This window comes from Hibiscus syriacus, unplaced genomic scaffold (genome assembly GCF_006381635.1).
Source record: "Hibiscus syriacus cultivar Baekdansim isolate YM2019G1 unplaced genomic scaffold, ASM638163v2 tig00110556_pilon, whole genome shotgun sequence".
In the NCBI taxonomy this organism is placed as follows: Eukaryota; Viridiplantae; Streptophyta; class Magnoliopsida; order Malvales; family Malvaceae; genus Hibiscus; species Hibiscus syriacus.
The window spans coordinates 1505989-1527285 of NW_024062779.1; the positions used below are offsets into that span (position 1 = coordinate 1505989).

At 33.8% G+C, this 21297-nt stretch overlaps 2 protein-coding genes across 2 annotated transcripts; one reads left to right on the plus strand and one right to left on the minus strand.

Annotated features, from left to right (window-relative positions):
• Window positions 1-14896: 14896 nt before the first annotated feature.
• On the minus strand, window positions 14897-18458 carry LOC120131808 (ethylene-response factor C3-like). The gene is made up of 3 exons (XM_039148712.1): window positions 18397-18458; window positions 16022-16037; window positions 14897-15778 (listed from the first exon to the last, which is right to left on the minus strand). Exons 1-3 carry the CDS (start codon window positions 18456-18458, stop codon window positions 14960-14962), a joined length of 897 nt encoding a protein of 298 aa, XP_039004643.1. The 3' UTR covers window positions 14897-14959.
• A 479-nt stretch (window positions 18459-18937) lies between these two features.
• LOC120131651 (GDSL esterase/lipase At5g45960-like) lies at window positions 18938-21242 on the plus strand. Its single transcript, XM_039148598.1, has 5 exons — window positions 18938-19250; window positions 19354-19484; window positions 19938-20171; window positions 20626-20896; window positions 20999-21242. Exons 1-5 carry the CDS (start codon window positions 18971-18973, stop codon window positions 21190-21192), a joined length of 1110 nt encoding a protein of 369 aa, XP_039004529.1. The 5' UTR covers window positions 18938-18970; the 3' UTR covers window positions 21193-21242.
• The last annotated feature ends 55 nt before the right edge of the window (window positions 21243-21297 follow it).

The following is a 21297-nucleotide window of genomic DNA, read 5'->3' on the forward strand; positions in this document are numbered from 1 at the left end:
TTGTAACACCCTAAACCTGATGGGCCTAAAGTGCCATATTGAGCTACCGAGGCAACCCTTAAAATTTCAAAATATATTAGTTTTCTTTTAAAACGGTATGGTATCATACAACATACAAACAGTTATTAAAACACTTATAAACTGGAGCTCTTTGACACATAATTTAAAACCAAATAATACATCTCGATGTTTTAAAACAAATACATAAGTAAGGTTCTTTGAATACACATGCCCACTAAAGCTACAATACAATACTTTGAAGGAGATGTTGAAAGTCCTGCTGGGACAGTGCTCTGTGAACTGCTCAAGCTGCTAACATGCCCACGAAAAATATCCAGGATGAGCTTACAAAGCCCATCAACATAATCTCTAATCTAGAGCAATATTAAGAGTTTCATAAACATAAGCGTGTTAAAGATAAGGTACTAAGAAGTGGGTACATGTATGATCTAGATAAAGTACTACCTACTTAAGACTTAACCATGAGTGAACCTCTAAAAGGATCTCTAACCCTAATGATTGTACCTATTGCACATTATCTAAATGTGATGATAACGTTCTTGTGCATTATCTAAATGTAACACTAACTCTACTATGCATTATCTAAATGCAATATTGATACTAATATGTAACATACAAGCTGAGGTAGGCATCATGGCACGGCTGAGGGGCTACATCTCTGAGCTTACACACCCATCTAGCCTACCCATACTACTATGCAGCACACACAAACTGAGGTAGGCATCATGGTGCTGTTGAGGGGCTACATCTTGGAGCTCACACACCCTCTAGGTTACCTACACTACTTTGAGATACACGAGCTGAGGTAAGCATCATGATGTGGCTGAGGGTTACATCTCGGAACTTACACACCCCTCTAGCTTAACTATGCCTGTATGTAAATTGGGGAGATCCAAAACTACATCAGAAATGTATACCCATCCATATTACTATATCAGTGTCTTGGTTGTTTCTCGAGTATCACACAAAGACTAGTTTATGATACTTATCTCTTTAGTTATTTATATTATCGTTTATTATCTTCCTAGCTTATATCTTGCTCGTTTTCTCATCTAGAATGTGGCACGAGGGTTCATTAGTCTGTTATTGTTGTTATTTATTATTTATTAAGTCATGTTATTTTAGTCGCTCGATACTTAAGGGCGTTTTAGTCATTCTTTGCCTCTAGCGAAACCTCAATGTGTTCTTGGGATTTTACGATGATTTTTGTAATTGTTGTTCATTGGCGGTACTAATTGCTAGCCCGATACCTGACTCGGGTTCACTCTGAATAGCGACACTTAGATAGCTCTTATTAAACTTTCTTTCAATACTTCTAAAATTGAAAGGATGGCTTACATCTCCTAGGTTCACTGACATTTTGAAGGCCACACTTTCCAAAAACTTACTTGCTCATTGTACCGTTAGTCGGTACATCCTCTGCAATGATCCTCATTCTCCACAATCTGTATTGTGTTCGAATGAATATACTTCGACATATACTTAGAATGGTTACCTATGATGTAACTCATTCCCATAAGTGTTTCTAAGTATGTTTGGGCATTCAGGTCACTCACGAACTTATTCTTACTATTACGGATCGTTCTTAGCCTTACGGGCCTTAACTGAGTTAAATTTGACCATCCAAAGTGAGTAGTATCAATACTTTACTTGTAGTATTGATACCCTATAGTCAAGTATCATTAACCCCATGAGTATCGTTATAAAAATGCATTATGTTACGAAAAAGGGGCTTTAGTATTGATATTGTCATCCTGCAGTATCGATACTCTCCCTGGCAGTACTGATACTCCTAGCTCAAATCCTTAATTTTTGCCCCAATTCATCCAGTATCGATACTGTTATCCCAGTATTGATACTTAAACCCTGAAATAGTTATTTAAGCTCGAGAAATCACCCAAAAATCATCCTAAAGGCCATAGTTTGGTTTATAATCAAGTGCTAAAGCTTTAAGAAGTTAACTAGTATGAAAACATTTTGATGTTTCGATAACAAATTAAATTAAAAGAATTTTAATTTTGAAAATGACTTTTCTAAGCATATTCGATATATTAAATCGAATATCAAAATATTACTCAAAGTATTTCAAAGTTCATTTTAAATCCTTACTAAAGTGTAAAATTAAGTTTTAATCTTAAAATAATTTCAAAACAATTTTACAAAGTATTTCGAACCGTTTCAAAGCCAAAAATTACAGTTTGTCCAGAGGGAACCGATTTCCCCCCAAGGGGCTACCGATTCCCCCCTGAATGGTTTTGCTCCGAGAAATAACAGTGTGCTCGGAGGGAACCGATTCCCCCCAGGGGGTATCGATTCCCCCCACTGTTCAACAGTTGAATATTTGAATTTTACACTTAGGGAACCGATTCCCCATGAGGGGGTACCGATACAAGCAGAAATATTAATTGTTTTCGCACTTAAATGACTCCAATAACTTCATTAATGATCTCCAACGTTAAGAAGTGATTCAAGGTGTATTTAAATAAGCTTAGAAGCCATTGATTAACAACAAGAAATATTAAGCAATTAGAATCAAGAGATAATTAAAGAGAAAGCATCAAACCTCAAGTTTGTGCATTTCAAGCCTATTTTTCATTTAATATTCATTTTGCTTTCAAGAACACTACTTGTACTCAATTGTATTCATTCTTGAGTGTTCTTTTCTTTGTTCTAGAACTGTGCAAACAATCTACCTTGTGAGGATTTCCTTGTAAGTTTGCAAATTTGTAATCTTCTCTTTGGGAAATAGTGTTCTTAAGAATTGGGGTATATTCTTGAGGGTGTTATAAGGTTATCTCTTTGGCCTAAAAAGAAAGAACAAATTAGTGAATTTTTTGGAAATTCCTTAGTGTGGATAGCTAAGGTATTGGACGTAGACTTTGATTGAGAAAGTCGAACCACTCTAAATCGATGTGCAATTACTTTTAATTTTCTGCAAAAGCTTCCACAAAACTTTAATTGCCAATTCACCCCCCTCTTGGCCGATTCTGTCAATCGATTAACTCAACAATTGGTATCAGAGCCTAACTCATTTGAAGGTTTAATCGCCTCTTGAGTCGATTCGGGAAGAGTTACATCGATAATCAAAGTCATCATTGGCCTCTACTTCAAACTTTGACTCCGGTCTCGATTCGATGCCCGTCAACAAGCCTCCTTTCTTCAATGAGGCTAACTATGCCTATTGAAAAAATAGGATGATGTACTTCATTCAAACAAGTGACATGGGAGCATGAAATGCCGTAGAAGAAGGATACATCAAGCCTCTCACTCATCCAAGATCGTGGAGTAAATGAGAGACAATAATGTTCCAGCTCAACTCCAAAGCCATTCATATCATATTTTGTGCTCTTGGACCAGATGAATATGGAAGAGTTTCATCTTGTACAACCGCCAAAGAAATATGGGACAAACTTCAAGTCACTCATGAAGGTACCGATGAGGTAAAGAAATCTAAAATTAGTATTCTAACGCATAGCTATGAAAATTTCAAGATGAAACCAAATGAAGATATCAAAGCTATGCCGGATAGATTTTCAACGATTGTCAATGGTCTCAAATCATATGGAGAGATCATTTCAAATGAAAAGCTTGTGAGGAAGTTAGTCTACTCCCTTCCAAAATCGTGGCAATCAAAGAAGACGACAATCATTGAGTCTAAAGACCTAACGTCCTTAACTCTTGAAGAACTAATTGGTTCACTTCTCAGTCATGAAATGATGCTTAAAGATGAAGTGGACCTCGATAAAATTGATGACACACCAAAGGAGAAGGAGAAGAAGAAAAACATTGGAGTTTCTCTCAAATCCACAAAAGATGAGAGTGATTCGAATGACGATGATGATGACGATGAAATGACATTATTTGTCAAACGATTCAGAAAGTTAATGATGCCCAACCGAGAAAGAAAATTCAAACGTCATGAAGGCTTCAAAACTGAATCGAAGGAGAAAGACCCGATCATTTGCTATGAATGCAAAAAGCCGGTGCATGTTAAATATGATTTCCCACAATTGAAGAAAAAGGGTCAATCCAAAAAGAAACACAAGGCTCATGTAGCTACATGGAACGATGAAGAAGGTTCCGATGAAGAGGAACAAGAAGTTGCAAACTTGTGCTTGATGGCTATCGGGGAAGATTCTAAGGTAACCTCTAACTCATTCGATTTGGATGAATTATCTTATGATGATTTATTAGAGGATTATAATGGGTTGGCTTCGGATTATAAGACTCTATTTTCAAAATACAAAAATGATATTTCAAAATTGAAAAACGAAAATAGTCTTATATCCAAGACCAACAATGAGCTTGAAAGTAAGATCAAAGAGTTGCAAATCAAAATTAATGATTTTGAAAAGAAAAATACTGATTTGCATAACTTACTTTCAAAAGTTCATGATGATCATCAAAAGAAGATTGATGATCTTAAAACTTCTTCTAATAAGGTTGGAACAAAAAGTTTTGAAAAATGTGAGAATTCAAAACCCAACTTTGTTAAGAAAAGTTTTAGAAGCTACAATCATAGAAGTCCTCAACGAACCTTGAATGGTAAAATTGTTAGGAGTAAATGGGTTCCTAAAGAATTCATTACTACTAAAGATAAGGATGTCTTTTATAAATGGATACTAAAGGGGGGACAAGGATTTTAGAAACTAATGAATATGGACCCAAAAGAATTTGGGTACCAAAAATTAGAAATTAATCTATGTTTGTAGGAAAAAGAGCATTGCTACAAGGCACGGGAAACAAATCCAAATTCATGGTACCTTGATAGTGGATGCTCGAGAAACATGACTGGAGACAAAAGCCGGTTCATAGAGCTTAACGCCAAAAATGGAGGAGAAGTTACTTTTGGTGATAATTCAAAATGTCACATTGAAGGTATTGGTACTATAGGTAATACATCTTCCATACAAATTAAAAATGTGTTATATGTGAATGGATTGAAGCATAATCTATTGAGTATTAGTCAACTATGCGGTAAGGGATTCAATGTCATGTTTGAAATTAATGGTTGTAAAGTCATTGACATTGCATCTAATCGGATTATGCTTGTTGGTCATAGAATAAAGAAACATATTCATGAGTGTTTTGCAACGGTTAGTTCAAGGAGAATTGGTTCAAGGGCTTCCTAAACTAAAATTTGATAATGATAAAATTTGTGATGCTTGTGCTAAAGGAAAACAAAATCGAGTTTCTTTTAAATCCATTAATGATGTATCAACTAGTAGAGTATTACAATTGATACATATAGATCTTTTTGGGCCAACTAGGATTACTAGCTAGGGTGGAAAACAATATGCATTTGTCTTGGTAGATGACTATTCTAGATATACTTGGGTTCTATACTTAAGTACTAAAGATGAAGCATTAGAAAATTTCATCACATTTTCAAAAGTAATCCAAAACGAAAAATGTTACTCTATCACTAGTGTTAGAAGTGATCATGGCACTAAATTTGAAAGTATTGGATTTAATGAGTTTTGTAATTCTAATGGTATTAGCCATAATTTTTCAGCACCTAGAACCCCTCAACAAAATGGAGTTGTTGAGAGGAAAAATCGAACTTTAGAAGAAATGGCTAGAACCATGCTTTGTGAAAATAATTTGCCAAAATATTTTTGGGCGGAAGCCACAAATATCGCTTGTTATATTGTAAATCGAGTAATGATTAGGCCAAATTTAAAGAAAACTCCATATGAAATTTTCAAAAATAAAAGCCTAACATTAGCTATTTTCATCATTTTGGATGTAAATGATTTGTTTTAAACAACGGTAAAGAAAACCTTGGCAAATTTGATGCTAAAAGTGATGAAGGAATTTTTCTGGGTTATTCCTTAAATTCTAAAGCTTATCGAGTATTTAATAAAAGAAATTTAGTTGTAGAAGAGTCTATACATGTTGTTTTCGATGATAATCTCCTTCCGAGGAAGGATTCTTGTGTTAATGATGATGTAGGTATTATAAATACAAATGACGTTAGACATGACGTTGGAGAATCATCATCAAATGAAGAAACGAAAGATGAGGAAACTCATGATCCTCTCGAGAATCCAACCATTAAAGAAAGAGAAGTATCTTATCCAAGAGAGTACAACTCTGTCAAGGATGGTGAGATTATAGGTGATCTATCCAAAGGGGTAACAACTCGATCTTCTCTTAGAAATATTTGTAATTATGTTGCATTTATTTCATGCATAGAGCCTAAGAATATTAAAGAAGCATTAAATGATGAACATTGGATTATGGCTATGCAAGAAGAGTTAAATCAATTTGAGAGAAGTAAAGTATGGACATTAGTTGAAAGGCCTAGTAATAAATCTACTGTAGGTACTAGATGAATATTTAGGAATAAGCTTGATGAGAGTGGTAATATAGTGAGAAACAAGGCTAGACTTGTTGCTCAAGGGTATACTCAAGAAGAAGGCATAGACTATGATGAAACATACGCTCCCGTAGCTAGGATGGAAGCAATTAGAATGTTATTAGCATTTGCATGTTTTCATTTAAATTATATTAAATGGATGTTAAAAGTGCATTTTTAAATGGTTTTATAAAAGAATAAGTGTATGTGGAACAACCTCCAGGTTTTGAAGATTCAAAATTTCCGGATCATGTTCTTAAATTGACAAAAGCACTTTATGGTTTAAAACAAGCTCCTAGAGCTTGGTATAAAAGATTGTCAAACTTTTTAATTGAAAAAGGTTTTTCAAAAGGGAAGATTGACACTACATTGTTTTTAAAGCATAAAGGTAAAGATTTATTAGTAGTTCAAATTTATGTTGATGATATAATATTTGGTTCTACTAATGATGTTCTTTGCCAAGAATTTTCTAAGCTAATGCAAAGCGAATTCGAAATGAGCATGATGGGGGAGCTCTCATTTTTCTTGGGACTCCAAATCAAGCAAAGAAAAGATGGCATTTTCATCAATCAAGCTAAGTACATCAAAGATATGCTCAAGAAATTTGGACTGGAAAATGGCAAGCCTCATGACACTCCAATGAGCTCTTCAACAAAGCTTGACTTAGATGAAGGAGGTAAATGTGTAGATGTTAAATTATATAGGTCAATGATTGGATCTTTACTTTATCTAACTGCAAGTAGACCAGACATTATGTTTAGTGTTTGCTTATGTGCTAGATTTCAATCATGCCCTAAGGAATCACATTTACTAGATGTTAAGAGAATATTTAGATACCTTAAGGACACTTCTAGTTTAGGACTTTGGTATCCTAGAGACTCTAGCTTTAGCTTGCATGCCTTTTCTGATGCGGATTATGGAGGATGCAAATTAGATAGGAAAAGCACCTCCGGTACTTACCAATTCATTGGAAATATGTTGATTTCTTGGTTTTCAAAGAAATAAAATTGTGTTGCATTATCTACCACTGAAGCCGAATACATTTCAGTTGGTAGTTGTTGTGCACAAGTTTTATGAATGAAACAACAACTTTTTGATTATGGAATTGAAGTAGGTATCATTCATATCAAGTGTGACAATACTAGTGCTATTTGTCTCACTAAAAATCCCATTCAACACTCTAGAACTAAGCACATTGAAATAAGACATCACTTCATTAGAGACCATGTCACTAAGGAAGATGTAGTTCTAGAATTTGTTGATACTTTGCATCAATTAGCGGATATCTTTACAAAACATTTAGACAAGGAATGTTTTTGGACACTTAGGAGATAATTAGGTTTAACTGACCTATCTTCACTAAGTGTTTAAAATAATTTTAGCACTTTAAAGAATAAATGAAAAATGCTTATGATAGTAATTTATGATTACATTCATTGCTATTAGTTAGGGGAGTTTATGATTCTTGATGAAAAATTAACTTTATGTTCAAATGTAGTTTAAGGATTAATTTGATTGATTGAACATAATTAATTTTTGATATATGAGTTGCCAATACCACTAGAGAAGATTAATTTAGCATTTTGAGTGTTTAAAATACAGATTTTTGAATTATAGGGCAGAGGGAATCGATATCCCCTTGAAGGGGAACCGATTCCCCTTTTGAAGGGGAACTGATTCCCCCTGTAGGGGAATCGCTACCCCCTGGGGTTTCTGGATATAACACGGCCAGAATACCCTTTTTCTCTCAAAACCTCTTCTTTTCCTCTTGCCGCTGTTCTCCACTCTACTTTATCTCTATCTCTATTTTGCCTCAAAACAACGTTTTTAATCGGAATTCTCTTCAAATATCATCTCCTACTGTTGGAATCATCAAACTAGTGCAAAACTCATCACATTCTCACAAAATCCGAAAATCTTCAAGGTATTTTTCTAAAACTTCTATTTTGTCAATTTTTGAGCATATGACTAGATTTACTTAGTTCTAGATTGAAATAATGATTGGGCATTGATTGTTTAGTGTTTAGAAACTATATTTTACAACCAATTTCATCAAAATCTCACAACTTTTCAAATAATTTTTGAATTTTTGAAATATTAAAAAAATATTTTTAAATTGTTGTGTTTTGAATTAATTGTGTTATTTACATGTTAACTATACATGTGTTTTTTAAACATTATTTTCAATATTTTTTCAAAACTTTGCCCATTAGATTTGTTTTAGAGAACCTTGAAATATTGAGGGACTCAATTGAGTTTTGGGATTGATTGAATTGCATACATGTGTTTTTCTAAATTGCAGGTTATCCATTCTATTCCGATTTATTTAACCATGTCAAAACGAGCTAGGTCTAGTCGTTCAAACCGTCAATCAAACCCTCCTCCTATCCCTCCAAATCCTATTTCTAATCTCATTGATCCTAATTTAACTATCCAAAACTCGTGCTTCAATCAACCTGGTCCTAGAAATCATCGTTTTTGGTATTATCAGTATTTTGACTCGTATAAAATTAGAGAATAACGTATCCCATCTCTTCAAGCTATGATTGATATCAATTTTAAATATCTCCTTTATCTTACGAGAATGGAAATTTGATAAACTCTGTGATCTTGAACCTAAGGTTTACCATCAGCTTGTTCGTATCTTTTATTCTAATGCTATTTGTACTAAAAACCGAAATCAATCTGAAACCATAGGAGTTCGTTCCTACCTTCTAGGACAATACTTCTATCTTGACCCGGCTTACATAACCAATGCATTAGGATTAGATAATGATGGTTTATCTAATGAAAAACAGTTATTAGGTTCTCGATATAAAAGAAGGAATAGTGCAAGTGTCTTAGATCTTCATGAGCGTTTTCTTCATTTAATGATCACTTGGTGGTTTCGACCATCTGGAGGTCGTTACTCTACTCTTAGAGCTTTGGATCTTTGGTGGTTACATTGTTTTGAAAATAATATTAAAATAAATCTTCCCGAGATTATTTTTGCTGAAATTGTTGAAACCGTAAACTTAGTTCCAAATAAGAAACTTTGTTCTTCTCTAGTTTATGGTTGCATTCTGAGTAATCTTTTTTCTAAAGCCGAGCTTAGAGTTGGTCTAGATGCCTCCTTTCCTCTTAAAAAAACAAATCAATCTTCTTTCCTTAACGAGATCGGGATGGACCAAGAATAAAGAAACTGGTGAATGGGTTCGATCTTCTGAGATTACTCCGGGAGCTAGTTCTTCACAAGCTCCACCAGAAGCTGACGACGATCCCGAGCTTGAACAAGTAATACAAGATATTGACGAAGCCGACGATGAGTCGGAGCAGCACGAGGAACAAGCTCAACAAGAAGATCAAGTGCCTCCATATTTTCAATCAATTTATGGAGACATTTGATTTCCGTTATGCATCCTTGGATTCTTGCTTCACTTCCATAGAATCTCACTTCTCGACTATGGAAGCTCAACAATTGGAAATTCTCTGGGAGATGCGTGCAAACAATGAAGCAACCAACGCTCGTATTGATGCACTCACTCATGAAATGGTAGCTATGCGAGCTCATTTCCCTCCTCCCGATCCTCCTACGGATGCTTGAACATTGATCTTTGCTTTGCTTGTTTGGATTGAACTTGGATATTTGCATTATTATTAAAACATTTTCAATGCTTTTGGATTGTTTATTTTTGGTTGTTCAAACTTATGTTTAATACATTTGATTTGGATTTCGTGTTTATTTTGCAACTTTAGACATATATGACCAATTATCCATTGCATGTTTATGAATATTGATTATGAAACTAATGGCTAACCTCTCTTTTGATTGTGATCTTAACAGCTTAAGCTTTATATTAATAAATCAATTGGCTTACGTTTTTCAAAATTCTTGTTTAAAACGTTTTTTATAGGGTCTTTTTGATTTAACAAAAAGGGGGAGAAAGTGTTAAAGTAAGGGGGAGTAGTATTTTTCAAAATCAAAATTCATTTTCAAATTAGAAAATCTTAAAATGTTTTGTTATATCAAAAAGGGGGAGATTGTTGAAAACATTTTGATGTTTTGATATAACAAATTAAATTAAAAGAATTTTAATTTTGAAAATGACTTTTCTAAGCATATTCGATATATTAAAATCGAATATCAAAATATTACTCAAAGTATTTCAAAGTTCATTTTAAATCTTTACTAAAGCGTAAAATTAAGTTTTAATCTTAAAATAATTTCAAAACAATTTTACAAAGTATTTCGAACCGTTTCAAAGCCAAAAATTACAATTTGTCTAGAGGGAACCGATTCCCCCCAAGGGGGTACCGATTCCCCCTGAATGGTTTTGCTCCGAGAAATAACAGTGTGCTCGGAGGGAACCGATTCCCCCAGGGGGTATCGATTCCCCCCCACTGTTCAACGGTCGAATATTTGAATTTTACACTTAGGGAACCGATTCCCCATGAGGGGTACCGATTCCCCCCACGCTCCAAGCAGAAATATTAATTATTTTCACACTTAAACGGCTCCAATAACTTCATTAATGATCTCCAACGTTCAGAAGTGATTCAAGGTGTATTTAAACAAGCTTAGAAGCCATTGATCAACAACAAGAAACATCAAGCAACTAGAATCAAGAGAGAATTAAAGAGAAAGCATCAAACCTCAAGTTTGTGCATTTTTAGCCTATTTTTCATTCAATGTTCATTTTGCTTTCAAGAACACTACTTGTACTCAATTGTATTCATTCTTGAGTGTTCTTTTCTTTGTTCTAGAATTGTGCAAGCAATCTACCTTGTGAGGATTTCCTTGTAAGTTTGCAAATTTGTAATCTTCTCTTTGGGAAAGAGTGTTCTCAAGAATTGGGGTATATTCTTGAGGGTGTTGTAAGGTTATATCTTTGGCCTCAAAAGAAAGAACAAATTAGTGAATTTGTTGGAAAATCCTTAGTGTGGATAGCTAAGGTAGTGGACGTAGACTTTGATTGAGAAAGTCGAACCACTCTAAATCGCTGTGCAATTACTTTCAATTTTTTGCAAAAGCTTCCACAAAACTTTAATTGCCAATTCATCCCCTCTTGGCCGATTCTGTCAATCGATTAACTCAACAACTAGGGTATTAAAGTAGCATAAAAATGTCTTCTAAACCCCTAAAACATCATTTGATATTGATATTAAATATAAACCCTAAAATGCTTAAATTCACAAATCATAGTAACCCTTTATACTTATGATAATCTTAACACTCCAAAGGATTAGAAATACACTACCTTGGTTTTAGAAACCCGAACTGAAGGCCCTTGCTTAGCCAAACTCCTCTCATTGGTGATTTTGGTGAAAACTCACTTTTTTCTTTAACTTTAACTTGGCCTTTTAAAGAGGGAGAATGAGAAGGAAAATGAGAGAAAATGAAAAGGAGAAGAAAGTGAAATAATATAAGGCTCGTCTTTTGAAAATGGGGAAATAATTCATTTGGTCATTTCTCATTTTTCTACTAATTAAAAATCTCATTTTTGGCTAATTGGGCTCCCAAATCAACCCAATTAAATCCAATTCGGCCTGACAGCTTAAAATATAAATTTCACGGGATTCATTTACCTCTTGGGTAAACCCGAAACTACTAACCCAAACTTTGGGGTGTTAAAAAATAAAGCAGGGTTCCATCGTCATGAATACGTAACTTTACAAGGACTCGTGCCCTAATTATACCAATTTTGTTAATTGCCACGTAGACACTTCCGTTAAGTGATAACGACATGTGACTACATTGAAACCAGTTAAATAGCTAAGTGGTCATATTGACGCAAATTGGAAAATAATGGTCATTTCACGACCCAACCCATAGTTAAGTGGTCATTTATGTAGTTTACCCTTAATTTTAAGTTTAGCTTTGAAAATCAATGGAGAGTCTACCCTTAATCTAAAATACTTGTCCAATAATTTGAAGAGAAGATTCTTGTGATTGTCCAAGGATTCTGATGTTTGTTTTCAATAATAGAAAGTGATGCATTTGCAGACGAGACAACCGAGTAACAAGAAATAGTTTGTAGTCTTTCATGTCATGGATGTGGAATTTTCTGATTCTTTGACATAAGCATAGAAAAAGAACTAAAGAACAACAATGATTACATGCAACCCACTTAAGCTCCTCGAAGCGGACGCTAAATGTATAATTGAAGCACTGAACAAGGATGAAGGCCTACAAAAGAAAGTTACCTTAAAAGATTACGAAAGAATCAAGAAGAAAAGATGGATAACTGAAATCAAACATACTTGGAGAAAAAGAAATTGATGTGCTAACTGACTGGTTAAATTGACTCTAGAAAGAAGTGAGGAGACGCACAATCTGAAAAAAAACCCTCAGAGAAACTTGTTCCTATTCTTCAAATAAATATCAACAAGATTGAATTTCTAAGATAGTAGACTATAAAACGTAGTCGTTTTATTGTAAAAAAACAATATATAAAAGTCATCCACCAAAACAATTTATCACTCCTAATGGACCGAGCCGTATTTATATATGGTACTAAAATAATTTGCACTTATTTTAAAAACCAATGCCTTAAACCTTTTATATAGGTATAAAATCTCAACATTTTTTTCTCAAATAAAATTAGCTTCTTTCCCTTGTCACATTTCTCATTTTTAGTTAAAACACTACAACAAATTTTCACTTTAATAGGAAATGACTATCATTTTCACGATCTCAAAATAGATAACTGTGATGCGAGAACATAAAAAAAATATTCCCTCGATCCCATTAAAATTATCTTTTATTGACTTTTTAAAAGTCAATTTTTTTTAAATTTTTACTATAATTATTTATAACATATTAAAAATTAAATTTTATAAAATATATATTTAAAACTACTTGATTGAAGATTTTTAAATATTTTTTATAATTATATTAATAATAAATTTTTAAATAATAAAGAGTTATAGTTAAAAATTGAAAAAAAATAAAATAAATAATGAACATTTAAAGTGAGGCAAATATAGTATAAAGATAACTTTAATACATGCCAAAATCATGTTAAAACTTATAGTGCAATTTTCACTTTTTTTATTAATTAAAAAATTAACACCAATTGTGCTTAGCCTAGGATCTGATCCCACACCCGCAATTTCCACGTTAACTTCCTCTAAAAGTTCACTATCCATCAACACCGCACATACATTACATCAATCTCAGCTTATATACGTGTGCAACTTCACATTCATTAACAACAACACATCTTCTCTCATAATAAAATATAGATACCACATGGACATGCATACTTCTCAAACTTTGTAAAAGATCATAACCATCTCTTATGATCCTATTACAAATGAAATGATGCTAGTTTCCTAAATTATATCAACACATATTTCACGTTTATTTATCAATTCATCTAATTTCCATGAATTACAGATTGAGAAGTCAAATACAATCTCAAAGTAACAATGTCAAGGAAGCTTATTGGTGCTCGATGGATGTATCAAAGGGTAAACTCTTTGCAAATATAAAAAGAGTGAAAACTACCTTGAAGAAGTGAAATCAAGATTCATGCGTTAATTTTGTTAAGAAACAGAGTCGTTAGAGAAGAGAATTACTGTCATTGAAGTTTTAGGAGAAGAGAATTTAAAATTATAAATAGATGTAAAAAATCATAAATAAAGTCAATACTTCATAGAAAATTCGTGTAACACCCTAATTTAAATCTAATTAAAAATCCTAACATTCGGGAATTTTTTTCTAAATCCCTAAATTAATTTTGGTGGCCAATTTGAAAATACTACAAACTTGTTGCCAGATAAGAAAACCCTAGAAAGCTCAGGGATCAACGACAATTAAACCAAAAAGTCTTTAAATCATATTCTCACTCTTCTCTCCCCCGGGGCTCGGCCAATTCCTGTTTCTTCTTCCTTTTCTTTCTTTACACAAAACTTAGTTGTCGTTCATCTACTCATCCCTGCGTCGTCTCTATTCGCCGCAACGTCTCCGTTGGCAGTGCCACAATAGTCCTTAAAACATCCCCAGGTGAGTATCGAATATCCCCGATTTCATTCAACCATACTCTACTATCGGGCATGTCCCTAATACATACCCATGCTTCATAGATTCTCACAATCCTAGTACGTCCCTAGTACTTACTAGTCGTTCTCGTGCAGGAAACGTAGTGAGTACTTGAAACGGGGTTCCTTTTCCATCTCCATGCTTCATAGATTCTCACAATCCTTTCTCCACTCCAATTTTTTTAAAAAAAATCAAATAATCATCTCAATATTGTGTACATTTAGAAATTTACTTTTTCAATTCTTATACAACCATAAAGTAGCCCTAATTCATTTTCTCAACAAAAAAAAAACATAGAATTTCTCTATTTCTCTTTTTCAATCAAAATATTTAACAAAAATAAAATATATAAAGTAGAAATTTCTACCATATATATGTAATCAAATATATAACGGTATATAAGTTTATATTGATAAAAATCTATACTTCCAGTACTCACAATCCTAACAACAAACAATTGTGTACAATTAAGCTAGTATTATGCATATGAATCAACCAATCTCCATTTACACCTGTAATCTTTCAAATCTCGTATCCCTTTAGATTCTCTTATGTCAAAAAGATGACAACAAACTCTCCCAATAATCGCTCCCCAGATCCTTAAACTCAAATACATCGTATCCATCCTCTTCAATACTTGCAATTCTCCTTAGATTAGGTTGTTCAACCATCACAAGCTCACTGTTTTGCTCCCCATTGCTAGACTCTCTTTTACGATGTCTAGTGAAATTCTTGCCACCGCCGAGATCTGCGCTAGCAGAGTCGTTGCCTTGATAATTAGTTGCAGGCAAACAACAGTCGAAGTTAGTTTTTGTTTGGTCGATCCCCATAACCTTAGATACTGTCTCAATTGGGAAGCTAAGATATGCCTTGGGGCCTCTAATTCTCAAAGCAGCCTTGTCATAAGCCATAGCTGATTCCTCAGCTGTATCAAATGTCCCAAGCCAAACTCGAGCTCCTTTCCTCGACGAGTCCCTTATCTCTGCTGCATACTTGCACCAAGGTCGCCTTCTCACTCCCCAGTAGTGTCTCGTTGTCGGTTTCTCTACTCTCATCGAATTCACTTTAAGCCCTCGAGTGCTTATCTCTTTACAGGTAACATAGTTGCATGATTGGTCTGTATTCCCTGGAGGAATAATTCCACGGAGAAGATCCTCCCAGGCGTCAGCCCCCATTGATATCCACCTCCCAAGACTTGGTAGCCTTTGTAAAATTTCCATGGACCCGTCTTTCCCATCCAACCTAGGCAATTTTCCCCATGATTTTGTTGCTCTATCGGCTTCGTCTCCACTGATGAAGTTGGCCCACACATTCTCTAGTAATGACTGATCAGCTGCTGCGTGGTGACTGCTTTCTACAGCTATCTTGGTTAGCTATCCACAAATAATAGGGTTTTGAGGAATGAGGAATGTATAAAAGCTATAAATACGCATAAGTTCAACCTTGATCCTACTCCATTAACAAATTCCAGTTGGAAACTTGGTCTCTAAGCGACTGAGGCTCTTAATTCATGGGAAGGATTTAGAAATCAAACAATAAACAAGTAAGTGGAGCTGTGTGTTGTAAGGCTCATGCGGTTGGTTTAATCATTTGGCGACTTTAAGTTATAGAGATACCTGCACTTTCTCCTTCCTATAATCCGTGATCAAGAACCAACAAAAGCAGGGGATGAGGAATCAATCGACTTTTATACTGTTCAACAATTGACTTTGCAATTTTATTTTATCCCGTCATTATTATTATTTAACGTGTTTCTTTACGCACGAATCAACTTATCTCAATAATTAAAGGAATTCGTTGTTATTCTTAAATGTCACGGGTTTAAGCACCAACGACTACAAAATTAATATTATTACCTTAGCTTAATTAAAAAAACATATTTCTTCAAAGATATACTTGACAGGTAGTTTGTGGGGAGGATTAAAGTGTTAATTAAAACCAAAGAAAGATGGGAGAGTGACATGCGGCGGGTAGGATTCAATGAACTCGGAAGAAAGCTTCATAGATAAATCAACAGAGTTGATTAATGGGTTCAGGCGCCATTCACACAATTTGACTTTTGCTCCATGGTACAACTCTTTTACAATATACAAAAATACGTTTCATGTTATTCATTAGTTCGAATATAAATGTCACTTTTCTGAAAAGTTATAATTTTGTCACTTAATTAAAACATTCTTACAAATATACCACTAAATTATTAAAATTGAAACAAACATCTAACGTAATATGGCATAATAAAATTTTAGTTCATAAAATCTATATCCTACTAATTTAATTCTAATTTAAAATGATTCAATAAACTTAAACTTTTATATTTAATTTTTTTTATCAATTTAATCTTTTTGTAACACTTTTAAACAAAATGAATACATCTATTGGATAATTGCATTCTATCATAAAATAATAAGTTATCATTAAACTGTTACTATACCAAGAAAGTAACGAGAAAGTAATAGAACATTTATGGGAGAAGAACAAGCGATTTAAGATCAAAACCAATATTAAATTGATATAATATTTTAAATATCAATGATTAAATTTATTGAATTATTTGGAATTAGGATCAAATTAATAGAATGTATAAATTTTGGGGATTAAAAACCATATCATGCTACTATTTCATATAATATTTAACATCCTATGACCCATTTGTAATAATATTTTAATTGTGTGAATAAATTATAAAATTTTAAAAAATATGTTTATAATCAAATTAATAATTGAGTGATACGAGGTGTAGTTTATCCTTTAAAATAATAATTCTTTTAAAAAAATCATTACCATATAGAAAAAATTTATTATATTGAGAAAATTTTCAATCTACCAAATATTTCGTGTCACTCACATCATGCGAGTGCACCTCTAATCCAAGTTGAGGTTATGATGTTTTCATACCAAATTACATCTCTTTGGGCTTTAGACGATACAAAGTCATTTAACACATTCAATAACTATCAAGTTGGGTTTTACTTATAAACATCTTTCAAACTCTTATAGGCTTCTCATTTCGAACTTTTGTCAATAACATTCCTAAGTATCTCATTTTGAGTAATAATTTTTCATTCATTATTTAACCATTTTGAGCATAGTATATACTGTTTTAAAATTTTCATAAAATAAAATATAATTTATTATTCAAACCTTCAATTTTATCAATAAAATGATAGAGAAATAAAATTCTATTGTTTGCTTATCTGTTTTCGTGGCTACTAATTAAGAATTAGGTCAGCTTTAAAGTAAATTGGTGGTTGAGGCCAACCTTAGATGGTGATTATTATAACTTTTCTTAGCTCTTTTATATTAATATTGTTATTTATTTTAAAAATAGAATAAGATTGTACATAAACTTTAATTAAATAACTAATTCATGAGTTTTAATTATACTACTTCACCCAGGCTTAGTGATAGTAGTTTATTTATGGTGTTTGCTTAATCTTGTTCTATGTTTCGGTTTGCAGTTTGTATGGGTTTTGGGATTGACTTGAAGGGGCCGTGGTGTTTGACCTTGTCGAAAAAAAACTAATTCATGCCGACTCTTTTTATGATGACATTAAGATCTCTTTCAATTTTGAATTGTACCCAAGTATTTACAGGTGTTTTGGTTTAAAAATCAGTACTATAATTTATTTGTTTATTTTTAAAATTTAACAATTCAATTATGAATCCATATAATATATTTAAAATCAAAATTATAAGTTTTTAAGCCTTAGTTTCTCGTTTACATTGTCATTTTTTTATGAAAATAGATATTGAAAGAAAAGTTGCAACACCCGCATTAATTTCTCCCACTAAATTATGCTTCCCATGTGATGTGAGTGGCATTTGCTTCAACCGCAGGGTGGATACACTTCACAGTGGTCCACAAGCTATTATGTAAATACGTTGTCAATCGGATTGGCTTGAAAACTTAGCAATCTGTCCAAATATTATTATTTATAACTTTGTTATTTTTGGGGATGAATGCCTATGGAAACAGCTTAAAATATACAGGAATCTGCTCAGGAGGCACCAGCCATGGCCCTCCCCATAGCTCACTGCATAAGGAAACATCTTATTATGTTAATGGATCTTCATCCTCACCAAATATCAACCTTTTTTCATCTTCCTCCTACTAAGTGACTCCACATCTTTATTATAATTGTTTGTAAAATACAATTAATGTTTAGTACGACGTTCACCGGCTAAGTTACCAAAGCAAAATTTGTCAAAGGATACTGATTCCCGAAATGGAAAAAGCCTCTGGCAAATTTATTTTGGTGATACTTGCTCTGTATAACTTGGTTGTTGAGAAGCTCTGGACTAATTAGGAAACGTTAGGTTTCCAAGCTACAGCTACCAAACTAACATGGAAACAGTGATGAAGCACACTTCACGTTAACTAGGATGTTTTTGTCGAGAAACGTCACAGGTGGTTTGAGCATGACCCACTTTCATTTTTACGACAGTCAAAAGAATGACACTCACTAATGGGAGTCTATAAAAATAAGCTGATCCCATACGTTCAAGTGCCATAAATCAGTCCACGTATTGCTCACTTCCCACAATCAAGACAAGCAGATCACATGAAATTTTATCATGCATATTCTCTTCCTTTTGTTACTCTTCTCTATGTCTGCATGTCATTGCTTTTCGGTGCTAGTGCTGAAGCTTTGATACTTCCAAGGCCCTTCAACAACAAGATCACGGCTGGTTTTGTTTTTGGAGATTCGACGGTGGATCCTGGGAACAACAACTATGTGGGGACCCTCTTTAGGAGCGATTTCCCTCCTTATGGAATGGATTTTAAAGGCCAAACTCCGACCGGAAGGTTCACTAACGGGAAGCTCACCACCGATCTCGTTGGTAGGCTGTATAATTATTCATTCAAATGAAACTAAAAACATTATATGTTGCAAATGAATGTGAGTTCGTTTATAGCTTGCTCTGGTTTGGTGCATATGGGCAGTTTCATATATAGGCATAAAGGAATATTTGCCACCATATTTGGATCCCAACCTTAGCATTGAGGAGCTGATGACAGGAGTTAGCTTCGCCTCCGCCGGCACTGGATTTGATCCACTTACAGCACAGATATCTGTTGGCATCTCTCCCTTTCCTTTTCTCTCTTTGATATATATATAGTGACGGATCCATTAAAGATTGTGCCGACCCTGAAATTTGAATTTTCTTCCGTAGTTACATCTTTTAATAGTTGTGTCAGCCCTACCCTAAAATTTTAGCTGTGCCCACATGTATAAAAATTTTATGTAAATAATACATGTGTACACACTCTAAAAAAATATTTCTGGATTCACCACAGTATATATACACACACTAACGGTATAGTTTTTGAAATACACGAGTAAAGTTGAAACCATCATGTGTCTCCATCTGGTACTTGTATTTTTATATTATTTGAGGCACATAAAGAGACACAGATGGTTTCTTAATTCTTTTTAAGTTAAAATTTTTATTGTTCATTTTCAAATAAGTATCCATATATAACGTGAAAAGCGAATTAGGTTTAACTGTTAATATGTTGAATCTCAGAGCGTGATATCATTACCAAAGCAGCTGGAGTATTTTAAAGAGTATAAGAAACGACTGCAATCTGCCATTGGACAGAAAAGAATGGAAGCTATTGTCAAAGAAGCTGTGTTTCTCGTCAGTTGTGGCACTAATGACTTCGTTGTAAACTATTTCACCTTACCAATTCGACGAAAGAACTATACTGCTTCAGCTTATCAACAGTTCATCTTGCAAAATTTGAAGCAAGTCCTGCAGGTTTGGCTTAAGTAGTGCAGGTTTACCTCTTGGATTAAATGTAACATCGATTTAAACTACAATTAACAGTTTTTTTCCAATTATTAAAAAAGGATGATAATTTTATCTTTTTTTGTAAAGTACAGAGAACAAAGATGTGTACTCTGCTTTTTGCATCAAAAGTTAGCAATTCGACTATGAATTACGCTACATCAGTACATATATTTGTTGCATAATTTAAAACTAGTTAAGTCTGTACGATTACCGGGACTTGACCCCGAACCAACATGTCCTATAGAAAGGGTCGAAAGGAATCCAAGGGTCGAAACTTATTGCAATCAACTTTGCTGGGCACACACTTGGGGGACAATCTTTAAGAAGGCATCTAAATATAGAACGGCATGCAGTACTACTACTCTTCAAGCCACGGAACTCTGAAGCTTTGACTAATTTATTAGTATCTGTTTTATCGCAGGATTTATGGGATGAAGGAGCTCGGAGAATCACGGTTACAGGACTGCCCCCAATGGGCTGTTTGCCGGCCGTCATCACCCTCAATTCCAAAAACGCCATCCTTGATCGTGGTTGCATTGAAAAGTTTTCTCGGGCTGCCATGGAATATAACCAAATGCTCCAAAATGAGCTCAATTCCATGAAGAGTAGATTAGCTCATCTCGGTGCAAAGATCGCTTATATCGACATTTTCACACCATTGGTTGATATGATTCAAGGCCTTGGAAAACATGGTAAGCATTATCTTCTAGTTTTTCTTATAAAAACAGTGGTAAGCACAATCTTATAATTTCTCATCTGTTTTTTCCCTTCCTTTTCCCTCTGATTCTCTGTAGATTTTGACGAGGTTAGCTATGGATGCTGTGGAAGTGGTTTCTTAGAAGCAGGATTTTTGTGCAACCCGAAATCATTTGTGTGCTTCGATGCGTCCAAATATGTATTTTTTGATTCAATTCACCCAACTGAAAAAACATACACCAAGTTATTTATGGCTAGTCGTCCTGTGGTTGATTCAATGATTCAAGACTGATATTTGATTTTGTTAATTTTAATATAACTAAGATGATATATTTCTTTGCATGTGTGGGTGAAGTGGTCCATTAAATGCTTGGCCACATCTAAATTTAATGCAACG

What these genes read in the sequence shown, in the direction of transcription:
- LOC120131651 (XM_039148598.1), top strand. Translation starts at nt 18,971, where the DNA reads ATGAAATTTTATCATGCATATTCTCTTCCTTTTGTTACTCTTCTCTAT. An exon ending in CACTTACAGCACAGATATCT is followed by an intron (nt 19,485 to 19,937) that starts GTTGGCATCTCT and finishes GTTGAATCTCAG; the next exon opens with AGCGTGATATCATTACCAAA. An exon ending in TCAAGGCCTTGGAAAACATG is followed by an intron (nt 20,897 to 20,998) that starts GTAAGCATTATC and finishes GATTCTCTGTAG; the next exon opens with ATTTTGACGAGGTTAGCTAT.
- LOC120131808 (XM_039148712.1), bottom strand. Translation starts at nt 18,458, where the DNA reads ATGTTTCCTTATGCAGTGAGCTATGGGGAGGGCCATGGCTGGTGCCTC.